Genomic DNA, 20,546 nt, shown 5'->3' on the forward strand with positions numbered 1-20,546 from the left:
CTTGATTTCTATAGAAGGAGGCCCAAACGTTGCTCAGAAAGGTGGTGGGGTCTCTGTCCTTGGGTAAAGCTCTGAGTAACCTGCTCAGACCTCACAGGCAACCCTGCTGTGAGCAGGAGTTTGGACTAGAGACCTCCTGATGTGTCTTCCAGCCCGAATTATTATCCTGCGCTATGATCCATGTGGCAGGTGCCAGAACCCTAATCCTGAAGAATGGAGGACTGGAGTGATAAGATACAGTGTATCACCCAGGAAGTCTAGGCATAGCTATAGAGTGTTTTGTACCTATTCTTGAAATTAATGGTCTTTGGCTTTTTAAAAAGTCCTCTATTGTGGGGGTTTGGTTGTTGTTGAGCTGTTTGGGGTTTTTTTTCTTAATATTATATTCTTCCTTCTGTGTCTCCAGTTTATTGCAAGGATGCTGTCCCCAGCCTCTGGGTGACCTCATGAACCGTACCAGATTCAAGTTATTTTTGCATAGCAGTAGCTCATCTTGTTGCGATATTTGACCATTTATTCAAACTCAGTATGGCTATAATTGAACTCCAGGCTTCCTTTTCAAGCTTCCTCTGCTTCTTCCTTTCTCCATCCCCTTGTTTAGCTGTCATTCAAGTCCATTAGCTAGGTGTCAAATCTGAACCCAGTCCTGTTTATACACTTCAGGACTGTGTTCATTTCTTTCATCATAGTATTATTTTTCTATTAGTTACAGTTTTATATAATGCTACACTTCATTTAAATTAATGTTGTCCACATGCAAAGTTGCACTGAAGTCTGAAGTTTATCTACTTGCAAATTAAATTATTGAAATATTTTTTGCCTAGAGATGTCCTTGCTCCTAGCTGTGTGTGACGGTTTTCTTAATCTTCATAAATCTTCCTGTGAGCCATTAGTTTCCTGATGACACTTTCAGTTTCTCTTCAAAGTCACCTTCGTCAGTGCTTTCTCTTTTGTGTTTTCCTTCTGATTTCCCACTCTTTAGGACTGAGTCTTTATACTGTGTGATGTCTTACATGTTTTTAGCCCTAGACCAGAAAAAAACCCACACATACACACGCACAAAAATAAACCCCAAAGAAACACCAAACACTCTGCGATTTGGGATGCAGATAATCTTGAAAATTACTGTGAATCAGAGATTTGCTAAACTTGGCTACTAATAAGAGGATTTCTGAAATGAAATCAGGGGTTCTTTGATTGAAATCAGTATCATTGTATGCATTCATAAACTAATAGGAAGCCAGAAAGAAGCATGAAATTACTACTTGCAGACTCAGCCTTTTACCAAGGTTAACTGTTGCTCTTATTGAATCTGTTTATCCAGCAGAAAACTGTTTCCGGGAGCTTTCGGAATCCTTGCCATCCTTGTTTCTCTATTTTAGTGTTCCTTCTTCGTCTCAGAGATTAAAACCTCCTCCAATTGCCTCACCTTTTGTGACTGAGGTGTTGAAAAAATTCTTTAATGGAAGCATTCCAAAATTAATAGAATAGCTTTTTATATATATGTATAACATCACTGATTTATTTCCTGAAACACTAATGATAACTAGAAAAACTGTTGAATCAGTCACTAAGAGAACAAATTCCCTTTTTGGCCACTTCTCTTGTTTTATGATTCTTTTATCACCTGATTTATCTGAGCAGACATGTAGAGTTCAGCACCTTAAACCAGAGATTATGATTTCTCCTGGTTTGCCTTGTCAGATTTTTCTAATTTTTTGAAATATCTTCAGTCATCTGGCAGGAACAAAGGCAAAGCAGAAAATGGTTGAGCAGCCAAAACTGCTTCGTACACTGCTGGCTCCTAAGCTGCCATCTAAACTGTCTGCACCAAGGGAGAATGTTGGTAAAGGTAAATTGTACGAAGACAGTTCCTGTAGTGCATAGTTTCAAATTCCATGTGTTCTCTAAAATTATCATAGAAGAAAATAAATCACAAGTTAAGCTACTAGTCCAAAGCAGTGTGAATAAGACTGCAGTATGACCCGTATGACCTGCATCTCTTTGGGAGGCTCTTCATGTAAACAGTGGAAGGGTCATTGGGGCAGGTCCTGGAACTTGCATGTTCCACTTATCAGGCTTGAACACTACCCACTGGATAACAGAGGCATTCCCCCTAGCTCATCCAAAAGTATGAGATAACATGAAAAACTGCTGCCGTCAAGAAGAATTAAATTAGATCACATGGAGTCAGACCACAAGGGAAGTGAGATACAGCTTTGATTCACACAAAATGAAAAAAATGAGGTTTTGGGGGATGGTCCTGCTCTTCTCAGAATATACATCCATGTAAAAAATACATATATTGGATTATATTATTTTAAAGGCATCAGGGATTTCCAATTAAAACAAAGAACTTGCAGTGCCATATGGTTCGGAAATAACTGGGCATTTTGTGTGTCTGTGTATGTGAATGAAAAGTGCTTTCTAGATTCTATAAAGTAGCTGTTGATTAAATATTTAAGGACTAATCTTTAAAAATAAAAGTGGAAAACAATAACATGTTCTGTAATTGAAACATTTTTAACCTCAGTAATAAAAAAAATAAGCTGGAAACTAGGCACCAGTCCTGCAACCAGGTCTGTAGAGAAGGACCCCGGCATCTGAACAGGTTCGCTGACTTTTGTCCAAAATGTCAAGCCCCAGGATGTGCTGTAGAAGTACAGCATACAGAAATTTTACAGTGATTTTTTTCACAGATCAGCACAGTAGAATAAAGTGGTAGCATGAAAAAAACAACGCTGGCCCTACAAACTGGGTTAAAGAGACCAAAGCAAGCGCTTTTTTCCACTGTCTAGCTTCTGTAATTCTATAGGAGTATCTAAATAGCTAAAACTCCTCAATCTTCACATGATCAATAAAGCAGGCAAACAGAAACAAAATAAGTCAAAATAATGTTTATGATGTTTGAAATAGATGGTAAGTAATTTGACTTTTTGTTTTGTTAGAATACTGTCATACTGTATTTGTTATTATAATTAAATAATATTAATTTAAAAGGAACAAAAATAATATATTGAAAGTAATACAGTATGAAAAATAGTAAAGAAAATTCAGTTATAGAAGTGAGGTTGAAAAGTCAGATGATATAATTATTGGCCCCTCGATATTATTAAACCCTTCTGAATATTATTTTGAGAGGCTGGTAGAATTGATTTCTGTACAATACATTTCCAGTCTTGGGCTGTCCTAACAAATGTAAATATTTCTGGTTCACTACCAGAGCTGTGCTTCAATGATTTAAACCATTTTAAAAGTGATAGATGAACCTTTTATCCTGAAACAAAGTTCTGTTGTGATGGCTCTCCTTGTAGTAGTACATATTAGTGATGGATGCTATTTATAGATTATGTATTTATATAGTAGACCTGCCAAGAATCTAAGAGCTTGGCAGTAAAGTTTGTTCAAGGATCATTTCTCCAAATGTAACCATTACACCTGAAAGAGATTTATACAGCAGCATGCCCATTGATCAGCAAGCAACTCTTCAGCAGTGGTAACTCGATCATCTTGGTGGATGGGATGGTTTTGTGCTTCGTGAAGTGTAAGACTGAGACCTGAGAGCAGGAGCCCTGGGCTAGGAAAAAATGATAGTGTGGTGTGTCTGTTCTCCTGCAGGGGAATATAGAAAGCGAGGACATAATGCAGTGAAGCAGTTGACTGAAAAGGCAGCAGGAATGTCAGGGGGTGGACGGTGCCCAGCAGAGGGGTGGAAGCTCTCAGCCACAGTGGTGGAGCACAAGAAAGCCAGGGAGAAAAGGAATGGCCCCAGCTTGCTTTGGAAGCTGAGCTGTCGCAGAGAACTATTAATCATAGAGTGGTTTAGGTTGGAAAAGACCTTTGAGATCATTGAGTCCAACCATAAACCTAACACAGCCGAGTTCACCGCTAAACCATGTCCCTAAGCACCACATCTACGTGTCTTTTAAATACCTCCAGGGATGTATTAAGAGTGACTTCTCCTTCAGCAATCCCTGGAAATGAGTCTTCCTAGCAAAGGGAACAGAGCACTAAGCTTGTGGAACAACAGAGGCTGAATGAAGGATCATTTACTAAATATTTATTTGTTGGTAAAAATGTTCAGGACTAAACGTCGGCTGGGTGCAGTACTGTTTGGAAATTGGGGACTATGTAAGGACCCAGTGGACCTCCAGTATGAGGTCTTTGGTGATAGTCCATCAGTTGTGTGAGGTGTATGAAATGAAATTCTGCCTAGGTGGTGTGGGACACCAGGGCTCAGTGCCATCCCACCATATGCTATCGAACGGAGGTGGATAAGAAAACAGAATTTCTAAGCCTCTTGGTAATCTGTGAAGTGAGGTAAGCAATTTCAGTGAGTTGTTAGCTGTCTGAAGGTCCAGTTCATCCTCTGAAGAGGTTCATCCTCTCTGAAGAGAGGAATGGTATATCGTATTGCATTACTAGAAGGATCCAGGACAGGAGCAGACAGACGTCTAACTGTGGTGCTTCAGCTGCAGTAGGAGGATGAATCCAGACCTTAAGGGCTGATAGAAGTGCTTCTGCACAGGCATGATCAATTCTGTGAAACTGCCTACTTGGAAAAGATCCTGCAGTCACTTTTGAGACAGTTCCCAGAAATTGATTCACCCGTTCTCTTCACAGCTTGACCACAACTGACCTCATTTGAATGATCAAACTTAAAACAAGTCCACTTCATGGTGCTTTTCTGATAAGGAAGTTCCCTTTGTGCATCTGTTCATCAGATTCGTCATGTTCAGACACAAATCCAGCTCAAAGACCCCCTTCTTCAGACTCAGTTCCAGCCTGTCAGTACACAGCCCCAGTTGACCACGTTCCTTCTTGCCCAATACGTTTCCAACACAGACATGCGTATCTCCTTAATCCAGACAGTAACAGATACAGTTCCAGTCCAAAACCACAGGTTTCTACGACTTAAGGAGAGGTTTGATGCTCTCTGAAGCAAGTTTCCCACCAGAGAAAGTGGAGCAGAAAGGTGATAGATACTCTCCAAGTCTGGTTCATAAGAATCGCGACCCTGCATGTTGGTCTTTACCAGGCATTACTGCAAGCAGAGTTGAGCAATATGAAATTATTCCTGTCTACTCAAGCAGCCAAATGCCAAAACAAAGCAAAGAGAAAAAACGTTTTTTCTGTCCAACCTCCTAGGAGAGATTTTATTGTTACTGAAATTCCTAGTGGGCCTGATAGCTACCCATCTCACAAAAAACATAGATTCTCTTGTATGAAGCACTGAGACTTACAGAGTACTGGCCCTGCCCATTTCACTCCTGTGTTTACACTGGAAAGTCTGGCTGCAGTTTCATCTTCTCACCCTCACGTCTGAAGACAACACTCAAAAAGCTGCTTTTTCCCACTACAACTGTGAAGTCCTCAGTAGCTGGTTAATGATTGAAAAGAGGAGCTTGCAGCATTGTAGCATCTACCTCTTCAGCTGTGCAGAAACAAGTGTTTATGGCGCCATGCTGCACACCAGATAATCTATCCAGCTAAAAAAAAAAATAATAATTAAAAAAACCACAAAAACCAAAAAACCCCACAAAACTGTATTTATTAAAATCATGAGGGGAAGTGTTTGTCTCATCTTTCTGCTGTGGTATTCTAGAAGCAGGTATACAGCTATCTCTGTACCTCCTCTATAAATCACACACAGTGGAAATGGCATTTTGATGTGTGGCAGTGATATGAAATGTGAAAATGCAGAGTCAACTAATTGTCACACTCTGGTTTTGCTTGTGTTTGGCCCAGAGGGTGCAATTCTGTGGTGGTTCTCGCTGCTGCAGTGTGGTTCTGTAGCACAGGTTGCACGGGCACAGCTCCAAGGGACCAGCTGTTCCTCTGGCAAGAACTCTGCTGTTCTCAGAGTGTGAGAGATGTGCTGCATCTTGGAAGAAAAGAGCAGCACTCAGAGATTTTCTGACAGACACTTTGCTGTAAGGTTCACATTCCTAGTTGTATCCAGTCTACCCAAAATTGTGAAAGGCTACAAGCAACACTGCATGGTTGCCACAAACTTTTTCTGCTAGCTGTAGTTTCATCCAAACTCTTTGCATGGGTAGGAATAGTTGACATGTCACCAGGGACTAGAAGAGTAGTTTTGAGGAAGCGGATGAGATAACATGTGGAAGTTTCATCCTACTAAAAATGCATTTTGTTAGAAAGGTACTCTGATGGGTTTCTTTTCAGCAGCATTGAAAGAAGAAAATATATACTGGATCCCAAGCATTTTCTAAGGTCTTATCTCAGCCTCTCCTTTTCAGGGAGGCCACCAGAGTTGGGAATAGCTGATGCTGTAGTGTTCCCTTCTCCCTCTCTTTCTCAGGAAGGTGCACCTTTTCTTATTCCTAACTCTGTGTGTTGTCCAAAACTGTTTCTAAAAGAAATCTGTGGAGTTTGTAAACCGCTGCTTCCTTCCATGACAGTCAGGCAGTCTCCATCAGATCTAACTGAAACCTTGAGGAGGGAGGTCATCTCACCTAATTTGCCCTAAGGCTAATCACTTAATCACAACTATTATTCTATGTAGTGTCTTAAATCTTAGTCGATACATTAAGATATGACTGTCGCGTGAAGATTTTGGAGTACAGAAGCAAAAGTCCCTTTCTAGACTGTTTTGGAATGCTAAGACCCAGCTTCTTCCTCCTGGGTTTTGATATTTAATTGAGGCGCCCATCTCAACATCCACACTGAGTGGAGAGAATACCTCTAGAGGTCATCTCAGCTCATGTGCTAGCCGAAACATAGTTTTGGATGCTGAAAAGAGGCTAAGCCATCATACTTTTTCATACTAGGTAAAAAACCAGAGGCCTACACACTGTGTAGGAGTTGGGAATGGTCTGAGCTGCAGGGTTGGACTAGGTAACCTCCAGAGGTTCCCTTCAGCTTAAATTATTCTGACTCTGCGGTTTTCTGTCATTTGTGTTTCTAATTAATCTTTCTGTTTTTTTTCACTCGAGATTGTTTTTATTGGAAGATCTCCAGTATCTGGACATTTCCTATAATTATATTAGCCTTATTCCTCATGATATTGAGAACCTTAGGTATATAAGCAACATAAAATGAAACCAGATCTGTACATCATAATGCTGTGGACCATATTCGGATATTAATTGTGTCAGTGAATACATCAGACAGATTAATTGCACTCTCTCTCCCCCTTCTTCATCCTGCCCTGTGTGAGAGGCTTATTTAATCAAAAGCGGTAAATGACAATTGTATACCTGGAATAGCTGGGGGTAGAGCCAACCACTATTTGCAAGCATCTTGCTGATAGCTGTAAGTCAAATATTGCCACACAAAATACAATCATTCTCTCATTTGGACCATATATGTGTATACACTTGATTTGTATGATGAGGAAAGAGAAAATGTATTTCTAAACCATATGTGGTTGTTTTCAAGCAACACGATGTGTCGGTTAGGTGATAATTAAAACATAGCTCTGTGGAACTCACCCAGTAGAAACTATAGAAAAGGAATTATTCATAACTAAGACTGTGTCGGTCTTTGTTTGTTGATGTTCTCTGTGTACTTGTCAAATGCATTCAGATATACCCATCCATGTCTTTCAAGACAACCCAGGTATTTAAATTATAATTAGAAGATTATTGTATGTACGATTGTGTCTGTTATGTAAAGCACACTCTAAGAAACACATAGCATTTTATGCATACATGCTATCTTGGTTACTAATTAATCAGGTTGGAATTAGGACATTATATAACCTGGTCAAGGTAGGATACGGTAGCCTAAAAATGCCTGGTGGTCTTGAAAATTACAGAAAGCTCGAATGTCTGAACATTGAAGGGAACCAGCCCTCTGCTTTGCTATCTGGGGTTTTGAATCTTCCACTAAAATTCCTCAGAATAGAAAATAACTTCATACACCCCTTGTTATGAAAGGAAGAGATTCAGAACCAGCCTCAGCAGCTCACCCATCTACCTGCCCTTTGCTTCTCCAGAAATAACCTAAAGATACACAGACATCACAGAAGATATTAAAAAAATATTAGATGAGTAAATAATAGAGGAATATGTCCTGTTCCCTTGCCCCCCAGTGGAGTATTGCGAGCAAGAAATATGCATAGTTGTGTCCTAATCAGTAATTGTAAAAGTACCAGGAAAGTGGAAGATCATACTTGGTCCATTCTTTCAAGTTTAATTAATGTTGATCAAAGGTTGCTATTAGATAATATGGGGTATATAATGGTTTCCACACAGGTATAGTCAGTTTAGATTTTGAGTATATCTGGGTGAACGTGAAACTACTTTTAAGGGAGATTTATTAGGCATGCAAAATACTTCCTTCTATTTAATGTTCCCAGGATTTTACACTGCCACCTGTCCTCCAGACAAAACGTGTGTTGCAGCTTCATGTTGTGGCTGCGTGTCAAGCCAGTGTGTTCAGAAAGGAGATGGGCCTGAAGCTTACAGCCGAGACAAAAATGATGTCAGCTCCGTTTCTGGGACTTGCAGAAACATTTTCTTCCCTCCCTCTCCACCCTGTTCCACTGTATGGTACAGCTTTCTATTTTTGACAAGTCCGCCTCTTTCTTACCCACAGGAGCTCTGCAGACTGTGCATTAGAGCTAGAGTAATTACTTCTTTGCAACAGTGTGGGCCTTAGCTAAAATGGAGCTGAGGAAGTTGAAGCACCTTCTCCAGCAATGAACCATAATCATTTTGAGGCCAGATAATTTCTTTCATTTGCATTTGGGAGTGAGGAAGTTGAACTGCTGTGGGTGTGAATATAGCCTTAGAAGGATGATGCTAAGTTTTTTACCCAGTTTCTTCCCCATTGTAGTTTTACTGTCTGTCATTGGTGCCGTGGACTTTTTGGTATGGCAAAGGACTTGGGCTTGTCTAACGCTGCAGGACCATATTTAGATTTGGAAGGCTTCCCTTTTCCTTCCATGCCTGCTCGTCATCATACCATAGAAACTCCATTTCTCAGACCGAGGCTTGAGCCTAGTACTTTGTGGAGAGTGATCTGGATTACAGCAGAGGAACTGCGAATGGGATAAAATAGTTAAGAAGTACAAGATCTCATGTTATTTTGTTAGACAACCTGGGAATCAGCTGGAATGATGCAATCACTTGCTGTGTACTGTTGCCATATTCCTTAAAGTGTTTTCAGCTCTGGATGGTCTTTTTCAAACCATTGAATATGTAGTTGAATCAAAATGAAAGGCAGACTCAGCCCTATGTAAAATCAATGAAGTCATATACTGACCCTGTATTTCCTCCAGTGATATCTGGCAAGGTATCAGATTCTTCCCCACAGCTAGCAATATGTCATTTTACATCATAATACTTGTCATTGCTTTAAAAAAATGGATAACTTTATTCCTGGACTACAAATTACATCTAGTACCAATTTGTCAAAACTGCAACATTTTTGCAAGCTATAGAAAGTCTCATAAATACTTTTCTATTTATCAACATTTTGTTTACTATAGGAAAAAAATTATATTTTTAAATGAGTTCCAGTTCCCAACTCCGAATGCCTGATGTTTCTCTAAATATTAAAAAACCATAATGAAACAAAAAAAACCCCTTGCCTAAGTGGCTTGATGATGAAGACGGCCTGCAACAAAACTGGGATCCGAGCTCCAGCTTCTGATTTGGTGCCCCCTAATCATAGAATTGTTCAGTAAAGGCTTAGTTGATGCTTTGTGTAGCTTCCCACGTTGTATCAGAGCAAGTGATACAATATAGAAAACCAGTGAAACTCAACTGCCATTTTAATAAACGAAACTCAAAACCACTTAACAGGACAGATGCAGAATTAAGAAGTGCAACAGATTTTCATGCCTTTTGGTTTTATGACAAAAATCCAGCATTTTTTCACAGAATTATACAATCATTTTGGTTGGAAAAGACCCTCAAGATCATCAAGTCCAACCATAACCTAACACTGGCACTAAACCATGTCTCTAAAAACCTCATCTACGCGTCTTCTAAACACCTCCATGGATGGTGACTCAGTCACTTCCCTGGGCAGCCTGTTCCAGTGCCTGACAACCCTTTCCATGAAGAAATCTTTCTTAATATCCAATCTAAACCTCCCCTGGTGCAACTTAAGGCCATTTCCTCTCATCCTATCACTTGTTACTTGGGAGAAGAGACCAACCCCCTCCACGCTCCAACCTCCTTTCAGGCAGTTGCAGACAGCGATCAGGTCTCCCCTCAGCCTCCTTTTCTCCAGGCTGAACAGCCCCAATTCCCTCAGCTGCTCCTCATCAGACTTGTGCTCCAGGCCCCTCACCAGCCTCGTTGCCCTTCTCTGAACTCTCTCCAGCACCCCAATGTCTTTCCTGTAGTGAGGGGCCCAAAACTGAACACAGGGTTCGAGGTGGGACCTCACTAGAGCCGAGTAGAGAGCGAGAATCACAGCTAGACTTCAAGGGTTTTATTCTGATCTCTGTAACAACCATTGTACCTGTGCCTGTGCCAAGGCAACCATTTTTTATTTTCAAGGATTTTTATCACTGGTCTGTGACAGACTTTGTACCCTGATGCACTGAAGTCAGTGCCTGAGTCTTCCCTGATTTTGGAGTGCCCACTGCTACAACCTGGACCCAACAGGGGAAGGACTTGTTGCCTCATCTTCCTGATACGGCCCCATGGGACTTGCCCAAAACTTGGCATATTCACAGCCTTCAGCTGGAATTGCATTGGCTTTGTCTTGTGTCTGAGGAGATCTTCAATGTTCTGTGACTTGAGGTTGGAAAGGCTGGTCATGGCTCTTCATAGAAGTTGTAAACGCAACATTACACATGTAGTTGGGAAGCAGAGACAGGAGAGGGAAATGCCAAGAGAGAGATGAAAAACTGGTGATACAGGCACTTCTATGGACAGAGGGACACCTCTGATCCAGTGACTCATTTACGGCATTTGTCCCAGAATAATTGTTGGATAAAATGCATCAGTAACATCAAGGGGCAAGGCCAAACACATGGTCCTCCTGCTCCTAAGAGAACGTTTTCAGTATTTGGCCATGAAGGCAGGTGCATTCGGCCAACCTCTCACTTTGGCCCCATGAATCTTGCATGCCTGATGACGGCTATGTAGCACCAGTGCATGGCACGAAAAGTAGTCCCTCTTTCCCTCTCCATTAGCCCTTCTGCTTTCCCCCACACATCACATTATTCCTATTGACTTATGGCTGGTGAGCTCTGCTGCGATACAGTTACGAGGAGCGAAATCACCTCAGCTGAAGAACGAATGCTTTTCACCTCTTGGTAAGTGCTCCAACCTCTGAACGGCCCTACAGGCACTGTTTCCCTTCTCCCCTCCTCCTCCTCAGTGGTTTCAGGTGAAATTGGTGTTGTGTTTGTACAGTTCCCAAGGAATGGTAGCCCGCTGGAGTGTGTGAAGCCATGAGTCTTCAAGCGCCTTGGGGAGCCGCCAGAATTTAGGTGCCTGGGGACAAAGTCCAAACCAAGGATGCAGGTAGGCTTCACTCTGTTAGCTCAATGCACCTGAAATCTGGTTTCTGTGGAGCCGAAAGATGAAAGTAACTTTGTGACTCTTTGTCCATTTGCTATACTAATTATAGTAAAAAGCTCAGACTGATTTGTCTGCTGGGATTTTCACCAGAGTCATTTAATTCAGCTGAATGTTCTTTCAGTGTAGATACCCAGATACGGGCTGGGGATAGGCAGCAGTGTGAACTGGAAGTGAAGTTAGAGAAATTAAAATGAAGGAGCAGAAATGGATGTAGCAGAAAGAGAAATGAAAGGGAATTCAGAGGCTTAGTAGAACTCATGAGCATTACAGTGAAGAGAGAAATCTGAAAGAGTTTATGCAAATAATAATAAGCATTATTCAAACACAGAAAACTGGGAAATGTGTCACTTGCATGGAGATTGCCATTTGCTAAGTGTTAAACCTCCACATACAGAGGAGAAAATTGATTTAGGCAGCACAGCAGTTTCAATGCCCGCCATAGAGCAGGTGGTCTGAACAACCACCTCATGATCTTGAAATGAGCAGGAAGGGAAAAGCTCCATAGCACAGGAGGAAGGGAGATTTTTATTTTTCTTGAAAGTTGTCTGGGACCGATGTAATCTAGAGGATCCGTGCATGCCGAAGAGCCCATGGCTGAAATTCGAAATAATTTCAAAGCATCACCAAATTCAGCAGCTAGCAAGATCCCCAGTAAACTTTCCAACAGCCTTCGGCTTTCGCTCACTTGTTCCTGGCTGCTCACAGCGAGGAAAATAAACTCCGGCACTGCAGAGTACAGTAAGTGCTTCTGCAAGGGGAGGTGCAGCACAGCTAAACACAGACACACTTCACCTCTGTGCTCTGGGCTTGGAGTTGGCTGGCAGAAGATGAGCTGTGAGCTGCAGTTACATTGTCTTCCATGCAATGTGCCCTTGTGGCCAAGAAGGCCAATGATACCCTGGGGTACATTAGGAAGAGTGTGACCAGCAGGAGGAGGGAGGTTCTCTTGCCCCTCTACTCTGCCCTGCTGAGGTCACATCTGGAGTACTTCGTCCAGTTCTGGGCTCCCCAGTTTAAGAAGGACAAGGAATTACTGGAGGGAGTCCAGCAGAGAGCTATGAAGATAACTAGGGGTCTGGAGCATCTTTCTTATGAGGAGAGACTGAGAAAGCTGAGTCTGTTCAGCCTGGAGAAGAGAAGGCTGAGAGGGGATCTTATCAATTCTTATAAATATCTCAAGGGTGGATGTCAAGAGGATGGGACCAGATTCCTTTCAGTGGTGCCCAACGATAGGATGAGGGGCAACAGGCACAGACTGGTGCACAGGAGGTTCCATCTGAATATGAGGAGGAACTTCTTTACTTTGAGGGTGCCAGAGCACTGGAACAGGCTGCTCAGAGAGGTTGTGGAGTCTCCTTCTCTGGAGACATTCAAAACCCACCTGGACACATTCCTGTGTGATCTGCTCTGGTGAACCTGCTTTAGCAGGTGGGTTGGACTAGATGATCTCCAGAGGTCCCTTCCAACCCCAACCATTCTGTGATTCTGTGATTATTGTTGCTGTTATCGTCGTTATTATTATTTCAAGTGCAGCACTGCCTCACTGTCAGTGAGAGCTGGGCTGTGCCAGCATGGAGGAGGTGATATGTGTCAGCTCCTGCTTGCACAGATACACCTTTAAGGAACAGTAGTCCTGTGTCTTCCAAGGGAAAAAAAGAAAAAAAAAAGTTTGCTAGCATTGAGCTGCTCTAGGGATATCTTTAAGCAATTTCTCTCATTACTTTAGGAATGGCTGTAAAGCTTCTCAGTACTAATTAATAGGAAGTGTCTCCAAACCGAAAGAGCTCCAAATGCATTTGGGGTTTCTGGGCCAGACTGGCAGCCTCTCTGACAGGCCCCAAGGGCGGAGGGCTGTATTCTCTGCATTGCTAACTTGGCAGCAGCACAGAGACTTGGCACAGTGTGTCTTTCACAAAATATGAGTGGCAAAAGGAGTTCGGGGAATATAGGAATAGAGGTGGCCAAGCTTGGAGCCGTGAGAATGAGGAGCCAGAACTTGAAGCAAATGCACGGTGCAGCTGTGTTCTGCAGCCACTAGAAATGCTGGTGCATGTGGGCATTGCTTCCTCGCGATGAACATTTGCTCGTCTCCAGCTTGGGGTGGCTCAGAAGACGCACCTTTGGAGCTGAGAGCAGCACGAGCACAGCAACGCAACATTGCTGGGGTCAGCACTCTGGGTTCTGCTGCTGGTTCTGGGCAGGTTTTGCAGTTTATGTGGCTACAGCTACACTGAGGGTTGTTTGCACAGGCTGGTGGTGTCCACTGGGGCTGCACCGGCCATGTACGTGCGGTGGTGCTGAGGGACCAGGGCAGCATCACTGCACCTTGTCCTGCAGAGCAGAAACCTGAACTGAGTTACGTGCAACCAGCCCCCTCTAGTGGTATTTTCACCGTAAAGTTTTAGTATTTTGTGAAACTGGGTTGGGTTTTATTTTTTACATGTAGCATGGTGTGAGGAGATAGTGACATGATCGAGGTTTAAACTGTTTGAATCGCTTACAAACTCTCTTACCATGCAGACCAAGGCATACGGAGCAAGTTCTGAAGTTTCTGTGACAGGGTGAAATGAAAATGATCAAACTATTCAAATGTGAACAAAGTTGCTGCTTGGGAAAAACGCAAGTTTTCAGTTCAGCACTAAGGCTTCTCTCTTCTCCTCTGTGAAAGTCTTCAAGGCTAGTTTGCCTTCCTCTTAAATGTAAAGCCCCTAAAACTATACTTGAGCATTTTACCAGCAGTATTTATTGCAGCATAACTGAAAGCATCTGACCCACATGCTGGATCATAGGCATCATATTTTACATGTGATGGCCTATGTACAGAGCTCATGCTTACACAGTTCCTCGAAGAGAGAACTGTAAAAGCTTAAAAGTACAGCCAGCTTGTGCTAGAGGCCTTGGTTTGATCTTCCACTAACTTAACTCAAGATTTTGAAATTGTGTACCCTGGAGGCAGACAGAAAAAGCTTCAGTGAGGTTAGAAGAAAAAACATTCCCTTGTTTTATCAAAAGATCATTGAAAATATAACTCTGACTTTCACATCATGTTTAAGTAGTGCAGCAATAGCTTATTACTGGGTGATAAATGTACAGAATTCCTGCTTCTCGGATGTGACCTGATTTGGAGACAAGAGGTTGTAATTCAGCTGAAGTTAAACTTGGCATTTCTTGATGGTGTTGCATTGGGTCCTGCTCCTTTAAACACACATGTGTGTGTGCATGTGTGTACAAGTAGTTATGTGTGGACGTACCTGTACAGGCAGGCAGGGTTAGAGCAGAAGAAACCGTTTTGTTGCACGACCTTTCTCAATTCACTGCTCCCATCAGCTGGAAGGTGGCTGAAGGGTCCAGGTAATATTGATGGTGTAGCAAGGCACTCCAAAAGCTCTTCCTTTTGCACGCAGAGGATAAAGTAGCTGTGAACAACATACACCTGTATGCTGATTTTCCAGTCAGTGGGGAGGATTTGGGCCACAAATAATAACTGACAGGCACATCATCTCCCATTGCTTATGGAGGAAAAGCCAATGATTGAGGACTGTGTACTGCATTCCTTGGTTGTGTGGCATTTTGTATGTGTGAAATACAGACAGTTTCCAGTTCAACACACAGGGGTGTTGGACTAGCTGGAACATGCGGAGTAGTCATCTGGTCCATTCCAGAGTGTATCCTCCTCCCAGAAAGCAACTACTTGCCGCAGACCCGTTATGCATTAGGCAAGCACAAGAAAGCTGTGTGTGCAGGGGGCATGAAGTGAAGCTTACAACAGGAAAAACTGCAACAATCTGTGCTTAACAGCACCGTACTCTTGCCCCATCAGAGTTACAAAACTCCCAACAGACTTGCTCCTGCTATTCCTAGCTTTTGCTTTTCACTCTTATCTGCTCCTCATTTTGTCCTCTCACTGAGGTCAGCCCCCTTAGACACTTTCTCAGCTGTTCCTGTCACCTGCAACAGCCCCATCTCCTGGGCCATCTATGCTGAGCATCTCTTGAAGTCCAGCTGAGCAAGTATCTTGTGCCTCTCACAATGAGAGGAAAACTGATGTTTCTGCTTTATTGGCTGAGGCCAGGGGGGAGAGAGGTGGTGAACAGACAAAAGTAACTGCTTTCCTTGGTCATCCTGCCTGTGAACCGTGCCAAATCTCTTTGGAGGTCAAGGCACATCTTTCTGATCAACATGAGAAACACCCCTCTCCCTTCCTTTCTTGCCCCTCATCTTGGCTTAAGGCAAAGCCATTGGGCAGTGCACAGGGCAAAATTTAAGTGATGTCTTATTTTTCAGTGTCCAGTTGCCTGTGGCTGAGAAGATCATGAATAGGAATGATGAAATACATACTTATGCAGGCACATAGCTGACTATTAAATACCAAACTGGCCACCTGGGGTTTCTACAAGCAGCTTACAACCATCACACAGTACTAGAAGCTCAAGCTTATGCATGAACTCCATAATTTCCTGCAGCCCCAGTGCATGAACTGCCACGCGGTGGGTTATATGCCATGCCAGAGCCTCTTGCTGGAGTAGCACGCAGCACCCTCACTGCTCAGCCTCAGCACGACCCTGGGACCTCCTTCTCACCCTGTGACTCCCAGGGGCCAAATGTTGCAGCACTGCATGTCATACTGCAAATGCAGGGATCAACCCCCTCACACCCAGCCCCTGCCCCCGTTCTGATGGCTGCTTAGCAGAGAGGAAGGAGGGGACAAAGATTTTCTTGCAAAAAAGCAGGAAATCACTGGGCGAGCTTTTATTTCACTGGGGTTGAAAAATTATTCAGTGTCAGCAACTTTCCTCTTGTTCCTCCTTCCCCTGACCGAGGCAGAACTCTGGAGAGAAGTCCTGTGTAGCCACAAGTTGTCTGTTCATTAGATGGGGCTTTGTTCTTGGTCAGCCAGGATGAGTTAGCGGCAAACAGTAAATACCAGCTGCCCCCCGTCCCTGCATGAGCAGTGCTTGAAATGATCTGTGACACAGCAGAGTGGCAGGACCAGCAGGTTTAAGTTTTGTGCCATCTGCTGTCAAATTTGGACAACAGGTTTTGTTTGAGAAATCTGCCCTCTGGCACTGGCGAGGTTTCAGCATTTGTTTTCCTGGTAAGACCCAGCACACATGAAAGACTGGAAGCACTTATGGAGTTGTTGACTTAAAAAAATAGCACCCTAAGGACAGACAGATACTACAGCACGTGTGGTCACAGCCCACCTTTGAAGACAAAGAAGTGGCGCATGGTAAATGGCATTTCTAGATCTAGAGCAGGTGTGACTCCCTGGATTATAAAATCTGAGGATTCACGATCAATTCCTTTTTCTGAGAAAAAAGCATGTGCTTCTGTTCTGTCCTCAGGGAAGCAAAAGTGTGAGGTAGCTCAGTCTTACACCATCAAAACGATCTTTCTTCTAGTTAGCTTGACTGGAATTCTGAATTCCTTGGACTGGGAAGTTATGCAGGTGAACAAGGGTCAATGGGAAACACAATCATAGTTAAGTGGTTGAAAGGTGTTTCAGGCTTCCCTGGCAATCAAGTTGGAATAAAAGACGAGTGGTGAAAAGATACCTGACAGAGAGTGGTGGGGATTTCAGTCATAGAGAAAGTAAAGTCTCTTAGTAATAGTCAAAGGCTAATTCATGTGATATGTGCTGGAAAATTAGAGATCTTCAGGTTTCTTTTCTGGAGGAGAAACAGGGATGGAGAGCAGAAGAGTACTTGGGCTTGAAATGAGTGCCCAGGAGAGACAGTGGCTGAAGGCAATAAGCTGCAGGCACCAAGATGCACTGTCGTGGCAGGTGAGGTGTGAAGGAAGGAATGCTGAAGGCTCTGGTCAACCACTAGTGGCAGATGCTAGAGGAAGAGGAGAGGAAATGCTAGAGGGAAAAGGCGTGGTTGTGGAAGCTAGGAACCCCTGGGAAGGCAGGAGTGAATGACATGTCCACAGGAAATCAAAGAGGAAAGGACGGACCAGGATGGTCTGAAGATTTTCCCTGTGGAAAGATCTGGGAAGACAAAAACATGAGAAAAGGTCATCATATACTTTTGGTGAGCACTCAGCACAGTGCTGGAATAAGACTGTCATGGAGACAGGCCCTGGATGCAGCATCAGAGGCCAGATCCAGAACCAGTAAATGGGCTATTTGTGGAGTTCCCCACCTCCTGTCAGGAGCAACTGGAAGGTTAACTTGGGGAAGTGTCATGTCCATCTCTAGCCAGTACCTGCTGGAGCAGCAGTAGTGCACATCTGCCCTGTAAAAGGGGAAGTACATCTGTTAAGTAGCCAGAAAGCAGTTTTGAAATAGGAAGTGTGAAGGATATACTGGTAGTTATTTCTGCTTTCCCATCAGTCTGTCAAATACAGAAATCCTGGGGATTGGGGCTGGGGGCGGGTCCAGCCTAACTCTGGTACAGGCCTTGTGCCTGACCACTGGGACCTACAGAAGGAGCCCTACTACAGCCAACACAGTGCTATTCAGCAAGGAAAGAGAGCTATGTGTCTTCAAGGCACTTAGAGGAGAGTCTGGGGCAACCAGATACTCTATGTTAAGCAGACTCTGAGAGGAAAAGTTGGTAAGTGATGCTGTTAACATGTTGACTAATAAATTGATGAAACGTAAGAGAATCAAGTTTTTCTTCACTATGGGGAACAGACAGGACCTCTTCTCCCTTCTTTGTGCATTCCATCCTTCCCAAGAAAGTCTGTCTCTTTCACTGTTGTGCCTCTCAAGGTCAGAGAAGAAAGATGCTTCTCTGCTCAGCATGCTGGTCTAGATCTGGGATGTGCTTCCATCTGTACCACCAGCTTCCTCAGGGCTGTTTCAGCCTCAGCTCGACTACATTTTGCTATCCACAAAACAATGCAAACACTTGTCTCCAACTGTTCATCATATCATCTCATCGTATTTTCCTACTTCAGTGACTTCTCAATCTTTTTTACATTTCTAAGTAGCCCTGGGGCTCTCCTTCCATCAGACCCACAAACTTTTTTCTAGTGCGACACGGCAGGACACGCTCGCCATGTTAACACTGTGCCAAGGCATTTTCCTAGGAGAGGAACATTGCTGTTGCAGCCAGATGTTACCAGGGTCTGAGTTAGCTTAGGAAATCCTCTGTTCCAGAAGCATGGGTATGTTATGTTAGCACATAAACTATTAGTCACATTCTTTTGTCTCATCCATAAAACGTGTAGGAGGCCTGAAAACATACCCTATTCCAGTACCCCATTCCCTCTTTGATTTAGTTTCACTTCCTGAGAACCCAGGGAGAGGGAACTTACTGTAGTAACTGTTGGACTGAGATGAGAGCACAGCAAAACAGCTCCTGGCTCCAGGTGAGGCAAATAAATTCTCCTTTCCCACACCACATGCCTTGATGCACAATGTAAGCACTTCAGCGGAGTCACTGACTTGCTTTGAAGTGACCACAGCACCGCATTCCTTCTGCTTTATGCAACGCACTGTGATTTCTTCCAGGGAATGCTTCTTGGCATTGTCTCCTAAGGCAACAGGCAGGTCTTTCCAAGGATCTGTATGTGCTACTCTATAGCACTTTTTCTTTTCTTCAGGCTGAAAACAGCTCAGTGAATTTGCTTCGCCCTTTTTTTTTTTTTTTCTTGCTAGCATCTTCCTCAGTGTCATCCTTAGGTTATAGAATAGCAAAAGTATATTATATTGTTTTATCATAAGAAGCACATCTCAAAGAAACTCAGAGCTTTAAAGAGGTAAAAATTGTTTAGAAAGTGAATAAAACAGGCCTAGGAGAAGAGGGGCTAGTAACACTGGAGGTTTACCTCTCTGATTCATTTTGCCACTATGGACAACTGGAAAGACCTTGACTAAAATAGCAGACAAGGGAATCCAACAGGAACTGCTGCTGCTTGGGCAAGTGAGTGAGATCATTTAAGAAAAGTGAGACAGGGACAGTAGGAGCAGCTGTCAAAAATCAGTCCATCTCAGCTCCTACAAATGTCCATTGTGCAAAGAGCTTTGGGTGTGTGCAGAACCTGCATCGTTTGCAGCATCAGCAACACTGTGCTGGGGCACGACACAGTCACTTGAATAAAATTATGTTTCCAGCTAAGAGCTGACACTGAAAGATGCTCCACAAGCATTTCATCCCGTTCCCTGAGCTATCTCTGATAGTGAGCATCTGTCCGTCATTCAGGCAGAACTCCCTATTTCCAAATCCCAGGCAGGAAACCAGAATCAGGCCACTCAGACTAGGGCAGTTCTGGACCTGAAGAGGAGACCTCCAGCAATGAAAAAATTCTTACTGGAAAGGACCATTGAATTAAGGCCTCTCTGAGACTGCCATTTTTTTTCTCCTCAGTTCCTCCTTAATCCCAATTTCTGCACTTTTTGTGGGATTCAGGCCATTGGTGGCTGGCTGCCTTTGCACTGCACCAGGAGGCAGGTGCCCAACCCCAGCTCCATGGAATGGGCACTGTCATGCAAAAATCTGTGCCATGGATGTAGACCCTATAGCTGGACACTCACTCACTTTGGTGTCTAACTCTTCCTGCCTTCTTGTGTCAGATTTCCCTAAGTGGTGATCTGCTCAGACCATCTGTGGCTGAACCACTTTTTAAAGAGAAGACTTCAGGTGTTTTTCCAGAGTATTCAGATTGTGGGCCTAAAATATATATATATATCAAGCAGCAGTCACAGAGCAAATGTGGGGAAATAATGGTAAATTTCCTTTAAAAAAATGAAATAAATGCATGAAAACACACACATCAAGAGGTGAAAGACTTCTGCTGAAGGAGTTCATGTACTCTGTGTGCAAACCCAAACAAAATATAATTTATCATAAACCACATATTTTCTTCTCTTAAAGTAAATGGGTATCATGGACATCCCTGGAATTATCTGGCCCATAAAACTAGTTAATTACTTGGCATACTTGCTTACAGTTGAACAAGACTTGTATTTGTGAGTCCATACTAGGCCTGGCAATTAGTATTATTCTATTATTTACAGTAACAGCTGTATGATGTATCATGAAAGATCCTGGCTGCAACACACTGCACAAAGCCTTAGCAAAACAC

At 43.2% G+C, this 20,546-nt stretch overlaps 1 protein-coding gene across 1 annotated transcript; it reads left to right on the forward strand.

The window, feature by feature from the left end:
* Positions 1 to 1,764: 1,764 nt before the first annotated feature.
* On the forward strand, positions 1,765 to 8,964 carry LRRC63 (leucine rich repeat containing 63). The gene is given in 11 exon segments (XM_065644137.1): positions 1,765 to 1,852; positions 4,696 to 4,803; positions 4,806 to 4,871; positions 5,039 to 5,118; positions 5,120 to 5,313; positions 5,315 to 5,410; positions 6,957 to 7,040; positions 7,781 to 7,969; positions 7,971 to 8,015; positions 8,803 to 8,833; positions 8,836 to 8,964. Coding segments are annotated over 11 exon segments (1,110 nt in total).
* The last annotated feature ends 11,582 nt before the right edge of the window (positions 8,965 to 20,546 follow it).

This window comes from Caloenas nicobarica, chromosome 1 (assembly GCF_036013445.1).
Source record: "Caloenas nicobarica isolate bCalNic1 chromosome 1, bCalNic1.hap1, whole genome shotgun sequence".
NCBI classification, from domain to species: domain Eukaryota; kingdom Metazoa; phylum Chordata; class Aves; order Columbiformes; family Columbidae; genus Caloenas; species Caloenas nicobarica.